The sequence below is a fragment of the Crotalus tigris genome, unplaced genomic scaffold, assembly GCF_016545835.1.
Source record: "Crotalus tigris isolate CLP2741 ecotype Arizona unplaced genomic scaffold, ASM1654583v1 scf7180000019962.420169, whole genome shotgun sequence".
NCBI classification, from domain to species: Eukaryota; Metazoa; Chordata; class Lepidosauria; order Squamata; family Viperidae; genus Crotalus; species Crotalus tigris.
Genome location: NW_024097793.1, coordinates 286,385 through 305,467, shown reverse-complemented (window position 1 = coordinate 305,467; position 19,083 = coordinate 286,385). Strand labels below are relative to the sequence as shown.

At 39.2% G+C, this 19,083-nt stretch overlaps 1 protein-coding gene across 6 annotated transcripts in view; it reads right to left on the bottom strand.

The window, feature by feature from the left end:
• Positions 1 to 15,084: 15,084 nt before the first annotated feature.
• The window catches only part of PHF3 (PHD finger protein 3), a 56,909-nt gene continuing 52,910 nt past the window's right edge, over positions 15,085 to 19,083 (bottom strand). For all 6 annotated transcript variants that reach the window (XM_039365100.1, XM_039365101.1, XM_039365104.1 and 3 more), the window contains one exon: positions 15,085 to 18,809. In XM_039365100.1, the coding sequence (XP_039221034.1) occupies positions 16,681 to 18,809 (2,129 nt within the window). In that variant the 3' untranslated portion in view covers positions 15,085 to 16,680. The remainder of the gene's footprint in view (positions 18,810 to 19,083) is intronic.

Genomic DNA, 19,083 nt, shown 5'->3' with positions numbered 1-19,083 from the left:
CCTAGGTGTTATTTTCCTCCAATGGGAGTTTCCCATGTATTTTGCCAGGTAACATAGATAGGGCAGACTAGAAAATTTAGTGCCCTCCTAACCTTATCCAAGGACTCCCAGTTTGTTGGTCATTTCCATTTTCCTCTATGAGTTCATGGTGACCTAACCTGAATCCTAAGTGGAATTTTCCACCAATGGGATTTTCCTATGTATTTTGCCAGGAAACATAGATAGGGCAGAATAGAAAAGTCAGTGCGCTCCTAATCATATCCAAGCACTCCAAGTTTGTTCGTGATGTCCATTTTGCTCTTCGAGTTCATGGTGACCTAACCCTAGGTGGAATTTTCCTCCAATAGGATTTTCCCATGTATTTTGCCAGGAAACATAGATAGGGCAGATTAGACAGGTCAGTGCCCTCCTAACCATATCCAAGCACTACAAGTTTGTTGGCAATGTCCATTTTGCTCTTCGAGTTCATGGTGACCTAACCCTAACGCTAGGTGGAATTTTGCTTCAATTGAATTTTCCCATGTATTTTATCAGGTAACATAGATAGGGCAGACTAGAATGGTTAGTGCCCTCCTAACCATATCCAAGCACTCCAATTTGTTGGTGATGTTCATTTTCCTGGACTAGTTCATGGTGACCTAACCCTAACCTAAGTAAAATTTTGCTTCAATGGAATTTTCCCATGTATTTTACCAGGTAACATAGATAGGGAAGACTAGAAAGGTTAGTGCCCTCCTAATCTTACCCAATCACTCCGTGCTTGTTAGCAATGTCAGTTTTGGTCTTCGAGTTCATGGTGACCTAACCCTAACCCTAGGTGGAATTTTCCTCCAATAGGATTTTCCCATGTGTTTTGCCAGGAAACATAGTTAGGGCAGACTAGAAAAGTCTTTTACCTCCTAACCATATCCAAGCACTCCAAGTTTGTTGTTGATGTCCATATTCCTGGATTAGTTCATGGTGACCTAACCCTAACCTAAGTGGAGTTTTCCTCCAATGGGATTTTCCCATGTATTTTGCCAGGAAACATAGATAGGGCAGACTAGAATGGTTAGTGCCCTCCTAACCATATCCAAGCACTCCAAGTTTGTTGGTGATGTCCATTTTGCTCTTCGAGTTCATGGTGACCTAACCCTAAACCTAAGTGGAATTTTCCTCCAATGGAATTTTCCCATATATTTTATCAGGTAACATAGATAGGGCAGACTAGAATGGTTAGTGCCCTCCTAACCATATCCAAGCACTCCAAGTTTGTTGGCGATGTCCATTTTGCTCTACGAGTTCATGGTGACCCAACCCTAACCTTGGTGGAATTTTCCTCCAATAAGATTTTCCCATGTATTTTGCCCGGAAACATAGTTAGGGCAGACTAGAAAAGTCAGTGATCTCCTAACCATTTCCAAGCACCCCACGGGTGTTGGTGATGTCCATTTTCCTGGATTAGTTCATGGTGACCTAACCCTAATCCTAAGTGGAATTTTGCTTCAATGGGATTTTCCCATGTATTTTGCCAGGAAACTTAAGTAGGGCAGACTAGTACCGTCATGCCCTCCTAACCATATCCAAGCATTCCAAGTTTGTTCGTTATTTCCTTTTTCCTCTATGAGTTCATGGTGACTTAACCCTTACCCTAGGTTAAATTTTCCTCCAGTGGGATTTTCCCATGTATTTTGCCAGGAAACATAGATATGGCAGACGAGAAACCTCAGTGCCCTCCTAACCATATGCAAGCACTCCTAGTGTCTTGGTGCTGTCCATTTTGCTCTACGAGTTCATAGTGACCAAACTGTAACCCAAGGTGAATTTTCCTCCAATGGGTTTTTCCCATGTATTTTTTCAGGAAACATAGATAGGGCAGACGAGAAATGTCAGTGCCCTCCTAACCATATCCAAGCACGCCAAGTTTGTTGGCAATGTCCATTTTGCTCTATGAGTTCATGGTGACCTAACCCTAACCCTAGGTTGAATTTTCCTCCAATTGGATTTTCCCATGTATTTTGTCAGGTAACATAGATAGGGCAGAGTACAATGGTTAGTGCCCTCCTAACCTTACCCAAGCACTCTGAGTTTGTTGGCAATGTCAATTTTGCTCTACGAGTTCATGGTGACCTTACCCTAACCCTAAGTAGAATTTTCCTCCAATGGGATTTTCCCATGTATTTTACCAGGTAACATAGATAGGACAGTCTAGTAACATTTGTGCCCTTCTAACTATATCCAAGCACTCCAAGTTTGTTAGTGATGTACATTTTGCTCTATGAGTTCATGGTGACCTAACCCTAACCCTAGGTGGAATATTCCTCCAATGGGATTTTCCCATGTATTTTGCCAGGAAACATAGATAAGGTAGACTAGAAAAGTTAGTGCCCTCCTAACTTTACCCAAGCACTCCGAGTTTGTTGGCAATGTGAATTTTGGTCTCTGAGTTTATGGTGACCTAACCCTAACCCTATGTGGAATTTTCCTCCAATGGGTTTTTCCCATGTATTTTGCAAAGAAACATAGATAGTAACGTCAGTGCCCTCCTACCCTTACCCAAGCACTCCTGGTTTGTCGGCGATGTCCATTTTCCTGGACTAGTTCATGGTGACCTACCCCTAAGTGGAATTTTCCTCCAATGGGTTTTTCCCATGTATTTTGCCAGGAAATATAGGTATGACAGCCTAGAAAAATCAGTGCCTTCGTAACTATACCCAAGCACTCTGAGTTTGTTGGCAATCTCCATGTTGCTCTATGAGTTCATGCTGATCTAACCCTTACCCTAAGTGGAATTTTCCTCCAATGGGTTTTTCCCATGTATTTTATCAGGTAACATAGATAGGGCAGACTAGAATGGTTAGTGCTCTCCTAACCATATCCAAGCACTCCGAGTTTGTTGGTCATGTCCATGAACTTAGGGTTAGGTCACCATGAACTCGTAGGGCAAAATGTACATCGCCAACAAACTTGGAGTGCTTGGATATGGTTAAGAGGGCACTGATGTTACTAGTCTGCCCTATCTATGTTTCTTAGCAAAATACATGGGAAAATCCTATTGGAGGAAAATTCCACTTAGGGTTAGGACACCATGAACTCATAGAGCAAAATTGACATCGCCAAGAAACTCGGAGTGCTTCAGTATAGTTAGGAGGGCACTGACTTTTGTAGGCTGTCCCATCCATGTTTCCTGGCAAAATACATGGGAAAATCCCATTGGAGGAAAATTCTACTTACGGTAAGGGTTATGTCACGACGAACTAGTCCAGGAAAATGGACATCGCCGACAAACCTGGAGTGCAATTACCAAAATGGACATTTGCAACAAACTCAAAATGCTTGGATATGGTTAGGAGGGCACTGACTTTTCTAGTCTGCCCTATTTTTCCTTGTAAAATACATGGAAAAATCCCATTGGAGGAAAATTCCACTTAGGGTTAGATCACCTTGAACTCGTAGAGCAAAATGGACATCCTCCAGAAACCCGGAGTGTTTGGGTACAGTTACGAGGGTATTGACTTTTCTAGGCTGCCCTACCTATATTTCCTGGCAAAATACATGGGAAAATCCCATTGGAGGAAAATTCCACTTAGGGTTAGGGTTAGGTCACCATGAACTCGTAGAGCAAAATTGATATTGCCAACAAACTCGGAGTGCTTGGGTAAAGTTAGGAGGGCAATGATTTCTCTAGTCTACCTTATCTTTTTTTCCTTGCAAAATACTTTGCTCTACGAGTTCATGATGACCTAAGCCTAACCAACTTTTCTAGGCTGCCCGATATATGTTTCCTGGCAAAATACATAGGAAAATGCCATTGGGGGAAAATTTCACTTAAGGTTAGGGTTAGGTCACCATGAACTCGTAGAGCAAAATGGACATTGCCAAGAAATTCGGAGTTATTGTTAGGAGGGCACTGACTTTTCTAGTTGGCCCTATCTATCTCTCCCTGTAAAATAAATGGGAAAATCCCATTGGAGGAAAATTCCACTTAGGGTTAGGGTTAGGTCGCCATGAACTCGTAGAGCAAAATGGACATCACCAACAAACTTGGAGTGCTTGGATATGGTTAGGAGGGCACTGACGTTACTAGTCTGCACTGTCAATGTTTCCTGGCAAAATACTTGGGAAAATCCCATTGGAGGAAAATTCCACTTAGGATTCAGGTTAGGTCACCATGAACTCATAGAGGAAAATGGAAATGACCAAGAAACTCGGAGTGCTTCGTTATGGTTAGGAGGACACTGATTTTTCTTGGCTACCCTATCCATGTTTTGTGGTAAAATCCATGGGAAAATCCCATTGGAGGAAAATGTCACTTCGGGTTAGGGTTAGTTAACCATGAACTCATAGACCAAAATGGAATTTGTCAACAAACCCAGAGTGCTTGGGTTAGGTTAAGAGGGCCCTACCTTTTCTAGGCGGCCCTGTAAAATACATGGGAAAATCCCATTGGAGGAAAATTCCACTTAGGGTTGGGGTTAGGTCACCTCGAATATGTAGAGAAAATGGACACCGTCAACAAATTTGGATAGGTTGGGTATAGTTAGGAGGGCGCTGACTTTTCTAGGCTGCCCTATCTATGTTTCTTGCCAAAATAAATGGGAAAATCCCATTGGAGGAAAATTTCTGCTAGGGTTAGCGTTAGGTCACCATGAACTAGTACAGTAAAATGGACATCGACAAGAAACCCAGAGTGCTTGGGTAAGGTTAGGAGGGCACTGACCTTTCTAGGCTCCCCTATCTATATTTCCTTTCAAAATACATGAGAAAATCCCATTGGAGGAAAATTCCACTTCGAGTTAGGGTTAGGTCTCATAGAGCAACTCATAGAGCAAAATGGACATTGCCAATAAACTCTGATTACTTGGGTATAAGTAGGAGGGCACTGACTTTTCTAGGCTGCCCTATCTATGTTTCCTAGCAAAATACATGGGAACATCCTATTGGACGAAAATTTCACTTAGGGTTAGGTCACCATGAAGTCATAGAGCAAAATGGACATCGCGAACAAACTCGGAGTGGTTGGATATGTGAGCAGGGCACTGACTTTTCTAGTCTGCCCTATCTATGTTTCCTTGTAAAATACATGGGAAAATTTCATTGTAGCAAAATTCTACTTAGGGTTAGGGTTAGGTCACCATGAACTTGTAGAGCAAAATGGACATCGTCAACAAACCCGGAGAGCTTAGGTAAGGTTAGGCGGGCACTATCTTTTCTAGGCTGCCCTATCCATGTTTCATGGTAAAATCCATGGGGAAATCCTATTGGGGGAAAATTCCACTTAGGGTTAGGGTTAGGTAACCATGAACTCATAGACCAAAATGGACATTGTCAACAAACCCGGAGTGCTTGGGTAAGGTTAGGCGGGCACTATCTTTTCTAGGCTGCCCTATCTATGTTTCCTTGTAAAATACATGGGAAAATCCTCTTTGAGTTAAATTCCACTTAGGGTTAGGTCACCAGGAACTTGTAGAGCAAAATGTACTTCGTCAACAAACCCGGAGAGCTTGGATATAGTTAGGAGGGGACTGAGTTTTCTAGGCTGCCCTATCCATGTTTCCTGGCAAAATAAATGGGAAAATCCCACTGGAGGAAAATTCCACTGCGGGTTAGGGTTAGGTCACCATGAACTTGTAGAGCAGTGGTTCTGAACCTTCCTAATGCCACGACTCTTTAATACAGTTCCTCATATTGTGGTGAGCCACAACCATAAAATTATTTTCTTTGCTACTTCATAACTGCAATTTTGCTAATGTGATGAATTGTAATGTAAATATCTGATATGCAGGATGTATTTTCTTTTCTTTAATAAATTTTTATTAATAATACAGAATTAAAAACACATTGGACATAGATATGACGTTACTGATTCCATACATCCATGTCTATATGAGTACTAATACTACAGGATGTATTTTCATTGTTACAAGTGGAAAAAAGTGATAAAGTACAGGTAGTCCTTGACTTACAACAGTTTGCTTAGTGATCGTTCAAAGTTACAACAGCATTGAAAAAAGTGACTTATGACCATTTTTCACACTTATGAGCGTTGCAGCATCCCCAGGGTCATGTGATTTACATTTCGATGCTTGGCAACTGATTCATATTTATGATGGTCAAATTGTTCCAGGGTCATGTGATCGCCTTTTGCAGCCTTCTGACAAGCAACGTTAATGGGGGAAACCAGATTCACTTAACAACCATATTACTAATTTAATCTCTTTCTCCCTCTTTCTTTCTCTCTCCCCCTCTCTCTCCCTCTTTCTTTCTCTCTCCCTCTTCCCCCCATTTCTCTCTCCCTCTCTCCATTTCTTTCTCTCTCTCTCTCCCTCTGTTTCTTTCTCTCCCCTTCTCTCCCTTTCTCTCTCCCTCTCCCTTTCTCTCCCTTTCTCTGTCTCCCCTTTTCTCTCCCTCTCTCCCTCTCTCCATTTCTCTCTCCCTCCCTCTCCCTTTCTCTCTCCCTCTTTCTCCCTTTTTCTCTCTCTCCCTCTCTCTCTCTCTTTCTCTCTCTCCATCTCTCTATTTCTTTTTCTTTCTCTCCCTCTCTCTCCCTCTCTTACTGTCAACGATCCTTAAAATCCTTAAAAGTTATGCTTGGGTGGAAGACTTTTTCTTTTACAGATGGGGTGGGTTGGCAGACAAGTACTCAAAAAAAAGGAAAAAAAGTGCAAGTAGGTGTCCAGTAGCTATTTTGAAGTTTGAACGACTTCTTTCTCTTGCCACCGTCTTCTAGTAGGAGCAAAAGACATCCAGCACTGCAACCAGGCACCCTGGACTGGCCATTACAGGGCTTCCTGCACTGGCTGACTTAGTTGTCTGCAACCTCCTGTTGTCGCTTGAGGGGGGGAAAGGGACACGTGTGGGAGAGATTCCTTCTTTCTCTTCCAAGGAGGGAACTTATATTGGTCCGTCGACTCTGTGTCAAGCCCGTGGGCCCGACATTCGTGGGCAGGCGCGAATCCGCCTGCCAAGATGCCACCTCCCGATCTCCAAGCCGGCCGGCTCCGTCGCCAGACCTCCCAGCTTACAAGCACACATTCAGGGGGTCACCAGCTGATGGGCATAGAAGATCGGCGCTGCATCGGCCTCCCAGCCACCCGCTTCTTCAGCTGGAGCAATTGTCAGGGCTTGAATGGTAGCTGGCGACGGGGAGCACGTCAGCAGCCATTGGGGATGCCAGAGGTTGTACCACAGAGGCTTGAGGCATGGGATGCAGAGTAGCGCAACGCCGTGGGAGGTGGCAGGACAGAGGGGAGGGGTTACCTGCATCTTGCCGTCCGAACTCTGTTAGCCTGCCTGAATGAAGAATTTTAGGGGGAGTTGAAAGCGAGACAGGTTCCTAAGACCATCGGAAATATGTGTTTTCCAATGGTCTTAGGCAACCCTTGTGAAAGGGTCGTTCGATCCCCAAAGGGACTCACAGGTTGAGAACCGCTATTCTAGAATATAACTCTCACATCATTTTTCAGCACTGACTCCAATTGAATGTAACCCTAACCCTAGCTGTAATCTAAACCCTAGTTTCATTTTCATGGTCAAGGGGGTTTTCAAATCTATTTCACTGTGGCCCAGAAAAGAGTCCGAACAAAAATCTGTTATGTTCTCTTTCCTTTGAGAACCTCCTAGAATCTAGTCCTCATATTATATTTCAGTCGTAACTCCAAAGGGATCTAACCCTAACCCTAACCCTAGTTTCATTTTCAATGGAATTTTCCCATTTATTTCATTATAGCCCACAAAAGAGTCCAAACAAAAATCTGTTATGTTCTCTTTCCTTTGAGAAACTCCTAGAATATAGCACTCACATAATTTTTCAGCATGAAGTCCAAACGGATCTAACCCAAATCCTAACACTAGCCCTAAGCCAAACCCTAGTTTCATTTTCATTGTCAATGGGATTTTCTCATAGATTCACTGTGGCTCACAAAAGAGCCTGAATGAAAAGTTGTTATGTTCTCTTTCCTTTGACAACCTCCTAGAATTTAGCCCTCACATCTTTTTTTAGCCCTGACTCCAAAGGAATCTAACCTTAACCCTATTCCTAACCTTAACCCTAATTTCATTTTCATTAGGATTTTCACATACATTCAGTGCAGCCCACAAAAGAATCCGAATGAAAACCTGTTACGTTGTCTTTCCTTCGAGAACCTTCTACAATATAGCCCTTACATTATCTTTAAGCTCTGACTCCAAATGGATCTAACTCTAACCCTACCCCTAGTTTCATTTTCATGGTCAATGGTGTTTTTTTCCCATGTATTTCACCGAGGCCACAAAAGTTCTGAACGAAAGGCTGGTATGTTCTCTTTCCTTTCAGAACCTCTTAGAATCTAGCCCTCACATTATTTTTCAGCCCTGACTCCAAATGGATCTAACCTTAACCCTAGCCCTAACCTAGTTCTATTTTCATTGTCAATGGCATTTTCCCATGTATTTCTCTACGGCCCAAAAAAGAGTAAATAGAAAAAGTTATGTTCTCTTTCGTTTGAGAACCTCCTAGAATCTAGCATGCATATCATTTTTCAGCCCTGACTCCACAAGTTATCTAACCCTAACCCAGCCCTATCCTTTACCCTAACTCTAATTTCATTTTTATTGTAAATGGGATTTTGCGATGAATTTCAGTGCGGCTGACAAAAGAGTCCGAATGAAAACCTGTTATGTTCCCTTTCTTTTGAGAACCTCCTAGAACCTAGTCCTCATATTATTTTTCAGCCCTAACTCCAAAGGGATCTAATTCTAACCCTAACCCTCACCCTAACTCTAGTTTAATTTTAATTGTCAATGCATTTCCTATGCATTCACTGCAGCCCACAAAAGAGTCCGAATGAAAACCTGTTCTCTTTCCTTTGAGAACCTCCTAGAATCTGACCCTAAGACCCTTTTCTAGCCCTGATTCCAAAGAGATTTCACCCTAACCCTAGTTTCATCTAAAATATCAAGGACCACGGCTCACAGAAGAATCCTAATGAAAAGCTGTTATGTTCTTTCCTTTGAGAACCTCCTATAATCTAGCCCTGACTCCGAAATGATCTAACCCTAACCCTAGCCCTAACCCTTCAAATTGGAATAATCCCCTGCAATGTCTGTATCTAGGATTAAATTATGCTTTTCCAAATAAGTCAGAAGTGCTCTGCATCTCCGTTCTTTGAGGATTAAGAAAAACAACTAGATTTCCTTTGAGGTGATGAAGGTAATAGAAGGAAAATCCTGGATGATCTATTAAATGATGCCTTTGCACTGATTATCTGTGAAAAGACTGCACACAACAGTGACTATTCCACAAGAAAATCTGTTTGTAGTAGCAAAACACATCATCTTACAAGTTATTTTTTTCTGCTTGGATACATGTTCTAATGAAGGTGGGTCACCGATTGTTTGAAATATTATTTTAAGACTAATACAGGATGTGAAATTTCAAATCCAAAGAAAATGGAAGGTGTTCTTTTAGTGACAAATTGCAATTCATAAACAATTCACTGGTGGGAAAATGTGTTTTTTTACATTTGCCACTCCTTACCCTACTCTGAGCCACATGAAAACCAACTGCTAGAAGTACATATTATGTATCTTAGTGAAACATACACACACACTCTTGCTCTCTCTCAATTTAATGTTTAGTTAATCTTTTACTTGTTCAGAGATACTAATATGTTGCATCTTCTTCTCTTTAGGCGACTTCCTAAGTATCACCTTGGCAAACGGATATATACAATTACGTTACAACCTCGGGGACAGAACAGTAGTTTTGCAGACATTTCAACCTGTCCATAGCACAAATAAGTCCTGGCTTTTAATTAAAGCAGGAAGAGTTGGTAACGAAGGCTATTTGGATCTTGATGGAATCAACGTAACTCAGAAAGCTGCCAATGGCATGACTTCCTTAGATACACAAACTGATTTCTATGTAGGAGGACTACCTTCCTTAAACTTGGTTAATCCCAGGGCAATTAAGAATGAGCCCACTGGCTTTACTGGCTGCATTAGGGAGATCTTTGTTAATAGCAAAGAATTAAAACTCACCGAGAAAGGAGCGAAAAGTGGTTCCAATATAGGAGACTGCGATGGAACCCCCTGTGGCTATAGAGTATGTAAAAATAATGGGAAATGTAAAGTTGAAAAGTCTGATTTCTTTTGCTTGTGCCCCAAGCAATGGATGGGGAAGACATGTGAGCAGTCTATTTATTGTTCACATAGTAAGTGTCTTCATGGAAGTGTTTGTATACCCAACCCGGTTTTATTTTCATATACCTGTGCCTGTAAACTTGGCTGGACAGGCCTGTGGTGTGAAAAACAGCTCTCATTTTTGATTGCAAAATTCACAGGCAATTCATACATCAAGTATACTGATTCCAATTATGAACAGAGAGATCTCAGATGCACTAGGGTATCTTTCAATTTTACCACCAGTCAAATGGATGGTTTGCTTGTTTGGTTAGGAAAGGCTGAAGACGAAGATAATGACTTTCTTGGAGTAGGTCTTGAAAACGGAATGCTAAAAGTTGTAGTTAACCTAGGAGAAAGAATTGTCATCCCTCTTATTCACCAAAGAAAGATGCTGTGTTGCAAAAAATGGTATTTTGTTGACGTTGTGCAAAACTGGACTCTCATTAAAGTGTATCTTGATGAGGAACTTGTTATTTTTGAAGATCTGGATCCACAAAGAAAATATACTGTTCTAAACTATGGAGGCATTTGCTATTTTGGAGGGTTTGGACTTGATAGGAGAGTAAGTGCTGTCACCTTAGGGCTCTTCAAGCAAGAACTAATTGGTAAAATAAAGGATGTTGCCCTTTTCCGGGAATCAAATAAAATAAATCTAACTAAAGGACAAGGGTATAATATATATAGCGGAGATAAGGAGTAACCAAGTAATAGAGACAAGGCTGTATTATTTATTTAAATTTGTTATAGCAGCTCACTCTATAGACTCTGGGCAGGCATAATTATAGATGGTCCATAATAGAACACTTGTAATCTGTAGCCTATTACTTGTCTGGTTTTTTACAAAACATTAAACTCAACATAGTTTCTATGCTCGATTGCCCACTTAATTCTTCCAATCATGTAGTCTGATTTGTAGGCCATTCATTTATCTCAATCCTACTTTGATTTTGACTCTTCCTTCCGTGTTTCCTTTATGCTTGGCAATTGCTGACTGTCCGATTTTAGGTGGTTTTCATGATTCATTCCTAATATTCCTCATCACCATCACCATAATCACCCACCTGCATTTAATTGTAAAAGAAATCTTTCAAATCAATGCATTTTGCCTCTTTTCTGTTTTAGCTTTATTTCCTTTTCTTCTTTTCTATCCTCTGCTATTTACACAATTTTAATCTGACCTAAATATTTCCTTCTCTCTGACAATGAATTGCAAAATTTTTAATCTTCCAAGAAACTGAATATTCAAACTTATATTATTCAGCGTTCAAATCAACCAGGGTCAAATGGTTTCCTATGACAAATCCACAAGATGTGGGTGGCTATTCAAAAATAAAGTTAATTTTTCTTATACCTATTACATTTTTCTTATTTAAACTTACCGTATTACACAACTGTCATTAAAAATATATCAGCTAATAATAGAGAATGGATCATATAGTTTAATGTTAATGCAATTACAGGTAGTCCTTGATGTAGCACAATCCCAACATTTCTGTGGCCAAGGGAGACAATTGTTAAGTGAGTCACTGCAGTTACGTTAGTAAATTAAGTAAATCTGGCTGCCCATTGACTTGTCAGATTGCAAAAAGTGATCACATGACCCTGGGACACTGCAACCATCCTAAATATGTGCCAGTTGCCAAGCCTCTGAATTTTGATCATGTGACCATGGAAATGTTGAAACGGGTATAAGTGAAAAATGGTTATCATTCACTTTTTTTCAATGCTGTTGTAACTGGACAGTTGCTAAATGGATGATTACAAGTCAAGGACTACCTGTAATATCAAATATTATTTTGAAAGTGGCAGAGCTTTTATTTTCTATGCTTATTTTTGTGAGCTGTAGGCTTCTTCTTAGGGAGCAATTAAATCATATCAAAATGTAAACAAGGTTTAATAAATTTCAAAAAGTTCTTTCCTCAGCTTTAGAATGTATTCCAAAAATAAATGCCTAGTGCAAGGGAAAACAAAGCATGCTCACAATTCTCTTACAAAGCCTACATTTTTCAGGGAAAGAAACAATACAATATATAGTATCTGGAGGTCCATTATCACTGAAAGCAAATTTTCTTGGAAGCAGGAATGTGCTTGCTAAAATGCAAAAATATAAGCATTAAACAAAGAAGCTATGGAGTTTGCAAGAGTGATGGACAATTAAAGGAGCATTATTTTGTAAGAAAATAAACATTTTAATTACTATATTACATGTCTTCCATCTTGTAAGGTACCTTTTTCCAAAACCATCTCTTATTCAGTGAAGTCTAATTTGTACTAACACTGATGATGTTACCTAGTTTGGGTAATGAAACATCTGCAAGAAAACAACCAAGCTCAGAAAGCACCAAGGACTTCTAATTTCAACCCTGAGCTACAAATATTTTCAAAGTCTATGGAGAGTCAGTTATTCAGTCATAGTTGTTCCAAGGATGCTTTTTCAAAAGACGATTTTTTGTGTTTTTCCTTGAAGATGTTTTGCTTAAGATGAGAAGGAAAACGTCTTCAAGGAAAACAAAATCCAGTTACCTTTTGAAAAATCACCTTGGTACAAATATTCTCCTTTATTGGCATCTCTTCCCTTCCTGAAGTTACTGTTAATTTATTAGATTATGGTTCACTCATTTTTACCAGTAGTTGATGGAATGAACTATATGTAACAAGTTACACATAAGGGAGTCATATTTTAATGCTTCTTTCCTACCAGTTGTACTGAAAATCCCTGGATTATCCATGCTTTATTTTATTGTCCCTCCTGCTTCAAATTATGCCTCACAACATATCTATGTCACCTCTTCATTTATTTTCTTGAAATGTTTTGGAAAGCCTTTGATCATTCTTTTAATCCCCATTTCTTTAGTAACCCCATTTCTTCCTATGTATTTCTCTATTTTTTTGAGGACTTCTCATCTCTTATTTGAAATCTGGAATAACAAAACAAGAAAAATCTTAAGTCAATTTAACTTCATTAGTCTAGATTTTTATTTGTAAAGACTTTGAGGAATGGAAAATGTTGAATCAATAACTGATATTATTCTGCACAGCCCTTTGCTCATTCTGCAATTAAATTATAAATTTGTATCAATTTATTATATTCACACCTTACCTTGTAGGGCAAAATTCTTCCAAAGTGATTACTTAACAAGCTGCCATTACTATAATATGAAGTAGCATCTCAGGAAGAGCCAAAGTACGAAAGAAAATCATAACACACTGTAATTTTTTTACAATACCTGATGCCAGATTTCGGATTGTATCTACTGAGCATTTTGTAGGAATGGGGCAAACATAGCAAATATTTAGCATTTTAAAACTTCCTAGTTATATTTATGTGGGAGTATCAAAGTACACTTAGGATTTCAGTCTTTGAAGCACTGATCTTCTAGTCTGCTTATAAGTTTACCTGCAGGATTCTCCCACTGATTATGATGAGACTATTCAGAGAACATTTTATACTTCTACACAAATATCCAAATAAACATGAATAAAATAGCACAAGTTGGGAAGTATAAATATTTAAAATTCACAAGAAACCCCAATTTCATTATCAAAGTGACACCCATCCAACCATCATTTAGTATTATGGCTGGTCACGCAGTCAGCCATATGTTTAGACTGGATTTAACATTTTTTGTCCATCTATTAAAGTCCTTCTCAAAGTCTATGATGGGCAGATACTATTATTATGAGCCGAGGTGGCGCAGCAGTTAGGGTGCAGTACTGCAGGCCACTTTAGCTGACTGTGGTCAGCAGGTCAGCGGTTCAAATCTCACCAGCTCAAGGTTGACTCAGCCTTCCATCCTTCCGAGGTAGGTAAAATGAGGACCCAGATTGTTGGGGGCAATGTAAATATATATATACGTTGCTTACTGGTGTACACCGCTTAGAGAGTGCTTGCACTTAAAGTGGTATATAAGTCTCATAAAATAAATAAAATAAATATTATGCCAGAGTGGTCTAGTGGTTAAGGCATCAGGCTAGAAACTGGGTGACTGTGAGTTCCAGTCCCACCTGAGGCATGAAAACCGGGTATCTTGGGTGACACTTTCCCAACAACTCACAAAGTTGTTCTTATGGAGAAAACAGGAAAAGGAACGAATACTAGATATATTCACTACTTTGAGTTATTTATAAAAATAATAAAGATGGGATAAAAATAAATGCATGCTTACTTATTATGAGTAATCTACAGCTAGATTCAGACTAAGCTTGGTGAATACTTAATCATTCACATCCTAAGCAAGACTTATCAATTATTAAGATAGCAACTAAGGATAGAGGCAGTTCCAAGCAAAGTTTTTGTAAATTTTTGTAAAATTAGGATGATCAATTCTGATGAATTAAACATTTTCCAAATATGGATGGAACCCTTTGCTCCAAGGGTTCTAATCACAATTGATATAACAGATTTTTTTTTCCATAAGCATTCAAATTTGATGTGCTAGTCCTAGTAGATTTTCTTGTTTTCAATAACTGTTTATCAGACATACTATAAACAAGGGGCCTGTCTGTTTGAATTTTAAATTCCCATAATGTCTTAGGCTGCTTATTTTCCAAAACTTTTTCAACTTGATCCTAGTTTTATTTTTGCAGCAAAAAATATTATGAATAATAAGCTTGTAACCTTCTTTCCATGACAGACATATAGTAAGAGGCCTTGGGAGAGTTAGATATCTGAAAATGAACACTAATTAAAGGGTTTCACAAGTGATGGGGAAAGAAAGGTGGAAAGTAATTATGTGTGCTGTCTTGTGCCAGATGTTACTCTACTCACAGGAAAATTCCAGGCAATGTCTTCAGTGCCTACACACATGCACACACAAGAATTTACCCTAAATCTAGCATATGCTTACATTTCTGTTGAAAACATACAGACTGATTATATGCATGAATGAATCAACATTTTGGACAGTCGCTTTTTTTAAAAAAAAAGGTAGCATCAAGCAATTTATGATATAGCATTTTTAATTTGACTAAATAAAGCCATGTGCAGGGTTTGCAAATTGGCTATTATATTTAAATAGGATTTTAAAATAGCCTAACAATTTATTTTAATCACATATTATTGAAAGTTTTTTTCTTATACCAAAGTGCAAAATCTATGTTCATAGGTAAGGCGATTTAATTAAGGGTTTATTTTTTTATGCACAATGCTCTTAATTTTACTAAATACTTCAAAATAGGATGTTGAACAGTGCAATGATATCTAACAGAAAAAACAATATACTATAATCTTCCACAGAAAAATCACATTTTTACTGATCTATTTATTAAAAACCCTGTGGGTTATTAAAAATTACCAGTCATGAATTGTAAAGGCAAGCCATATTTATACAACTTTCTGTTATTCTTGTTTAGCCTATTGCTCCACATCTATTAAAATCAAGCAAACAACTGAGAAGGTTATCATTTGTAGAATCAAAATACCCCTTAAAATATTTACATTTTATAATATAAAGAATAGGAAAACACAAGTCTCATGTACAAGCTTAGGTATTCAAGTTTTCAAAGCATGAGAAATAGCTAAAATATTAATTTCAGCTGAAAGCTAGGGTTCTCAAATTGTCATCAGGGGTGGTGGTGGTGACTTTAAAAGCAAAAGCAAAAAACTCGCCTTTGTGCAGATGAACCAGAAACACGGTCAACCTTGATCTAGGCTTTGCTGTTCCTTTTGCTGATAAAAATCTAGAATGAGCAAAGCTTGAGAACTCCTGTGAATTCTCCTAGATAACTTTTAACGGTTAAAAGTGGAAAAAATATATTTAATTCCAATCCTAACATTATTGACATCATTAGTTTTATTCATTTCAGGAGGTGGCCCATCAATGACAGAAAGGCTAAAGCCATAAAATACCTCACTAAAAAGTGTGCCTCGAAGCAGTAAAACCTGGACGGCTTCTGCTCACGGAGCAATTCATTCTATCAGAAATGCCCAATAATTAATACAGTTGGAATTCCCTCTGTGGCCACCATTTTCTTATTCTCTGGAATCTTTTGAATTCACGAAGCCATCAACCCTATTCAGCTTGAGCTGAAAGTTGCATTTGAATAGGGCTGCATTACAATCTCTCTTGTTTTCAAAGCCAATGCTGTGTTGTCATACTTAACAATACAAATCAATATTCATGTTTGTTGGAATAGCTCCAAATGCAAAGTACAAATCACCAAAGGCTACAAATAGCTTGACTGAAGCCCAATTTGACAAAGAATCTGTATGTATCGTTTATTGCATATTAAAAGAAGCCCCTTTCAGTCATTTTTCTATACAAGCAGTGTAAAATGTTCCAACTATTCAACTTTCCTCCTATGTCAAGAGATTGTAAAAGAAAATGAATGTGCGGTACACAGATTGGTACCAGAACAGACTTAGTCCTACAAAACATTAAACATTGAATATAAAAAGTAAGTATTGATGGCACAATTATACCCAAGCATATAATATACAGACAGCTTTAGGACATATTTAAAACATATTATGTTCTATTTGTTTAGAACTAGAAGACAGACTGTGCCTTCTTTCTCTCTCTCTTTTTTTTTTTCCTTTCACCTTTTGCTTTTACCCCGATCACTTGGGTCCCTGTCTTTGTGATGCCTTTCTCGGTTCTTTTCATTGTCTTGCTCCCTTGGCCGTTCCCTATTTTTTTCTCTCTCTTTCTCGTGAAGGTGCTCTTCACTTCTAGGAACATCCTTCTTTTCAGGATTTCTACTTTCTCGTGAGGATTTGCTTTCAGAGTCCTTATCGCTATGTGAAAGCCGCAACCTCTCTTTGTCTCGATGCCCTTCCTCCCGGTTTTTTCTTTCCCTCTCTTTCTCTGAGCTTCTGTCTCGGTGCCGACTTCTTTCAGGATCCAACTCCCAGTCGTGCCTGCCCTTTTTGGAGTGGTGAGATTCGCTATAAAACCTTTGCCTTTGTTGATCGTTCTTCCTCCTACTGAAAGCCCTCTCCACATGAGGACCCTGCCGGCCTGCCCAGGGGTCACTGTGACGCCTTTCGGGTCTTCTAGCATTTTTGTTTTGATAAAAATGTTCAGGCCCTGAGAATCTTGATGGTTTCTGGGTGACAGGAGGGGCTGGTGTAACTGGTCCAACAAAGTGGGGTAGGTGACCTGGCAAGTGAAGTACAGGAGGCCAAGGCATGAGAGGACTTTGAGCAAAGCCAAAGCCCGGAGGTGGAAGGAGCGGTGGGGGCAGATGATGTGGAAACCCAAATATAGGAGTGTTCTGTGGGGAGAAATTAGGGGTAATGGCCCCTTGAAACTGAAAACCAGGGGGAGTTGTTTTAGCGGGGGAAAAATTGGGTTGAGGAGTCCTAATTGGTGAGAAATTTCCACTTCCGGTAGGTAATTTGGTACTTAAGTCAGATTGATGACCTGTATTTTCCATTTCAAACTGAGATGATGATGATGATGAAGAGGGTGGTGGTGGTGGTGGTGGTGGTGGCGGCGACAATAATCCTCTCACAGAATTTCCAGTCTCAAGGTTTTGCGTTAAGGTGTCATTAATTTGTGAGGTACATGCACTATCTCCTTTAGATGCTTTTGAAACCAATGTTGTCTTGCATGCTTGATTATCAGCCTGATCTGAGGCTAATTCATTTCCTGAATTCTGCTTGTTATCGACTTTTGACCGTTCAGATTCTAAAGTATCAAGGTGCTGTGTATCCTCGCTTCTAGTATTATCGCCTTCACTTTCTGAACTATTGTTATGTTGGCCTCGTCCAGCTGCTTGCCTTGGATCTCTCTTAAGATTAATGAACGGTGGAGATTTGGAATTATGAATGGTCATAGTATCAACAGATGCTGTTCCAACATTGTTGCTCCCAACAGCTTTTCCAGCATCTGAAGGAACAGGAAAATTTATGGTCCTTTTATTTTCCTGAGAAACATTATCTGTATCACCCAACTTTAAACTATTTTCTGGAGTCTCTTGGTTTTCCTTACTCTGTGATAGAATAGTTAAGTTTGCTAAAAATACCTCAGTAGAAACATCCGGTGGTTTCTCCTTAAGACTCAGACTTGTAAGAGTTCCTGGAGAGCAAGGGAAATCTGCTACTGATACATCCACTGCTAAGGTATTGTTGATAGTTTCTTTTACATTGTCCTTTTTATGCCTTGTATCTTCACCACCCACTGAAATGTCTATGTTTTCTTCCTTTATGTTTGTCTGTTTCTCTAATAAAGGCAGATTTTCATTAACTGGCTTGTCAACTGTTGGTTGGATATATTCAGGCATCTGCCCCGTGGTATCCAAAAGGCTTTGAAGAATGTCATCTGGCAGTGGCTTACTTGCTAGTTCGAGAGCAGATGATTGATTTTCCCATCCAACCAAAACCCCAGGAAGAAACCGTAGAGGTTTGGTGGGTTCAAGTTTGATGCTCTCCACAGCAGGTTCATTCACTGTGACATCTTCTGTACTACACTGTTGGGATTTGATCCTCTGCTTGTGTAGTACTGCAGTGAATGAATTAAAGAAATCATTTTCTTCTTCTTTTTCAATTGACTCAGAATGAAGGACTTCTGATTTGTTCAGTTTACCTTTTTTCTCTGGTTGCAAATTTTCAGGACTCTCTTCAGCGTGGGTCACGGTTGAATTAGCCACAGCACTAATCTGCCTTTTTAGCTTCTGGCGAATTATTAATCCCAGCAGCAAATTGGGTCGATGGACTTCAATTCCTACACAAACACACACACATATATATAATATTTAAAAAGGAACAATGTAATAATGGGAAACATGTATCTTGGAATTTTTTTTTTAGTTAAAACAAGCCACTCTGTGTCTCTACAATGCCACTGATATTACAAAATGTACTTTAAGAAGCACTGTCAAAATTTCACTCTTCAAATCACTATGTAAAAGTACATTTTACATTGTAAAATACTTAACTGTTAAATCAATAATACGGATTCTATCCATGAGCTAAACAGAAAAAGAAATGCCTGCTTT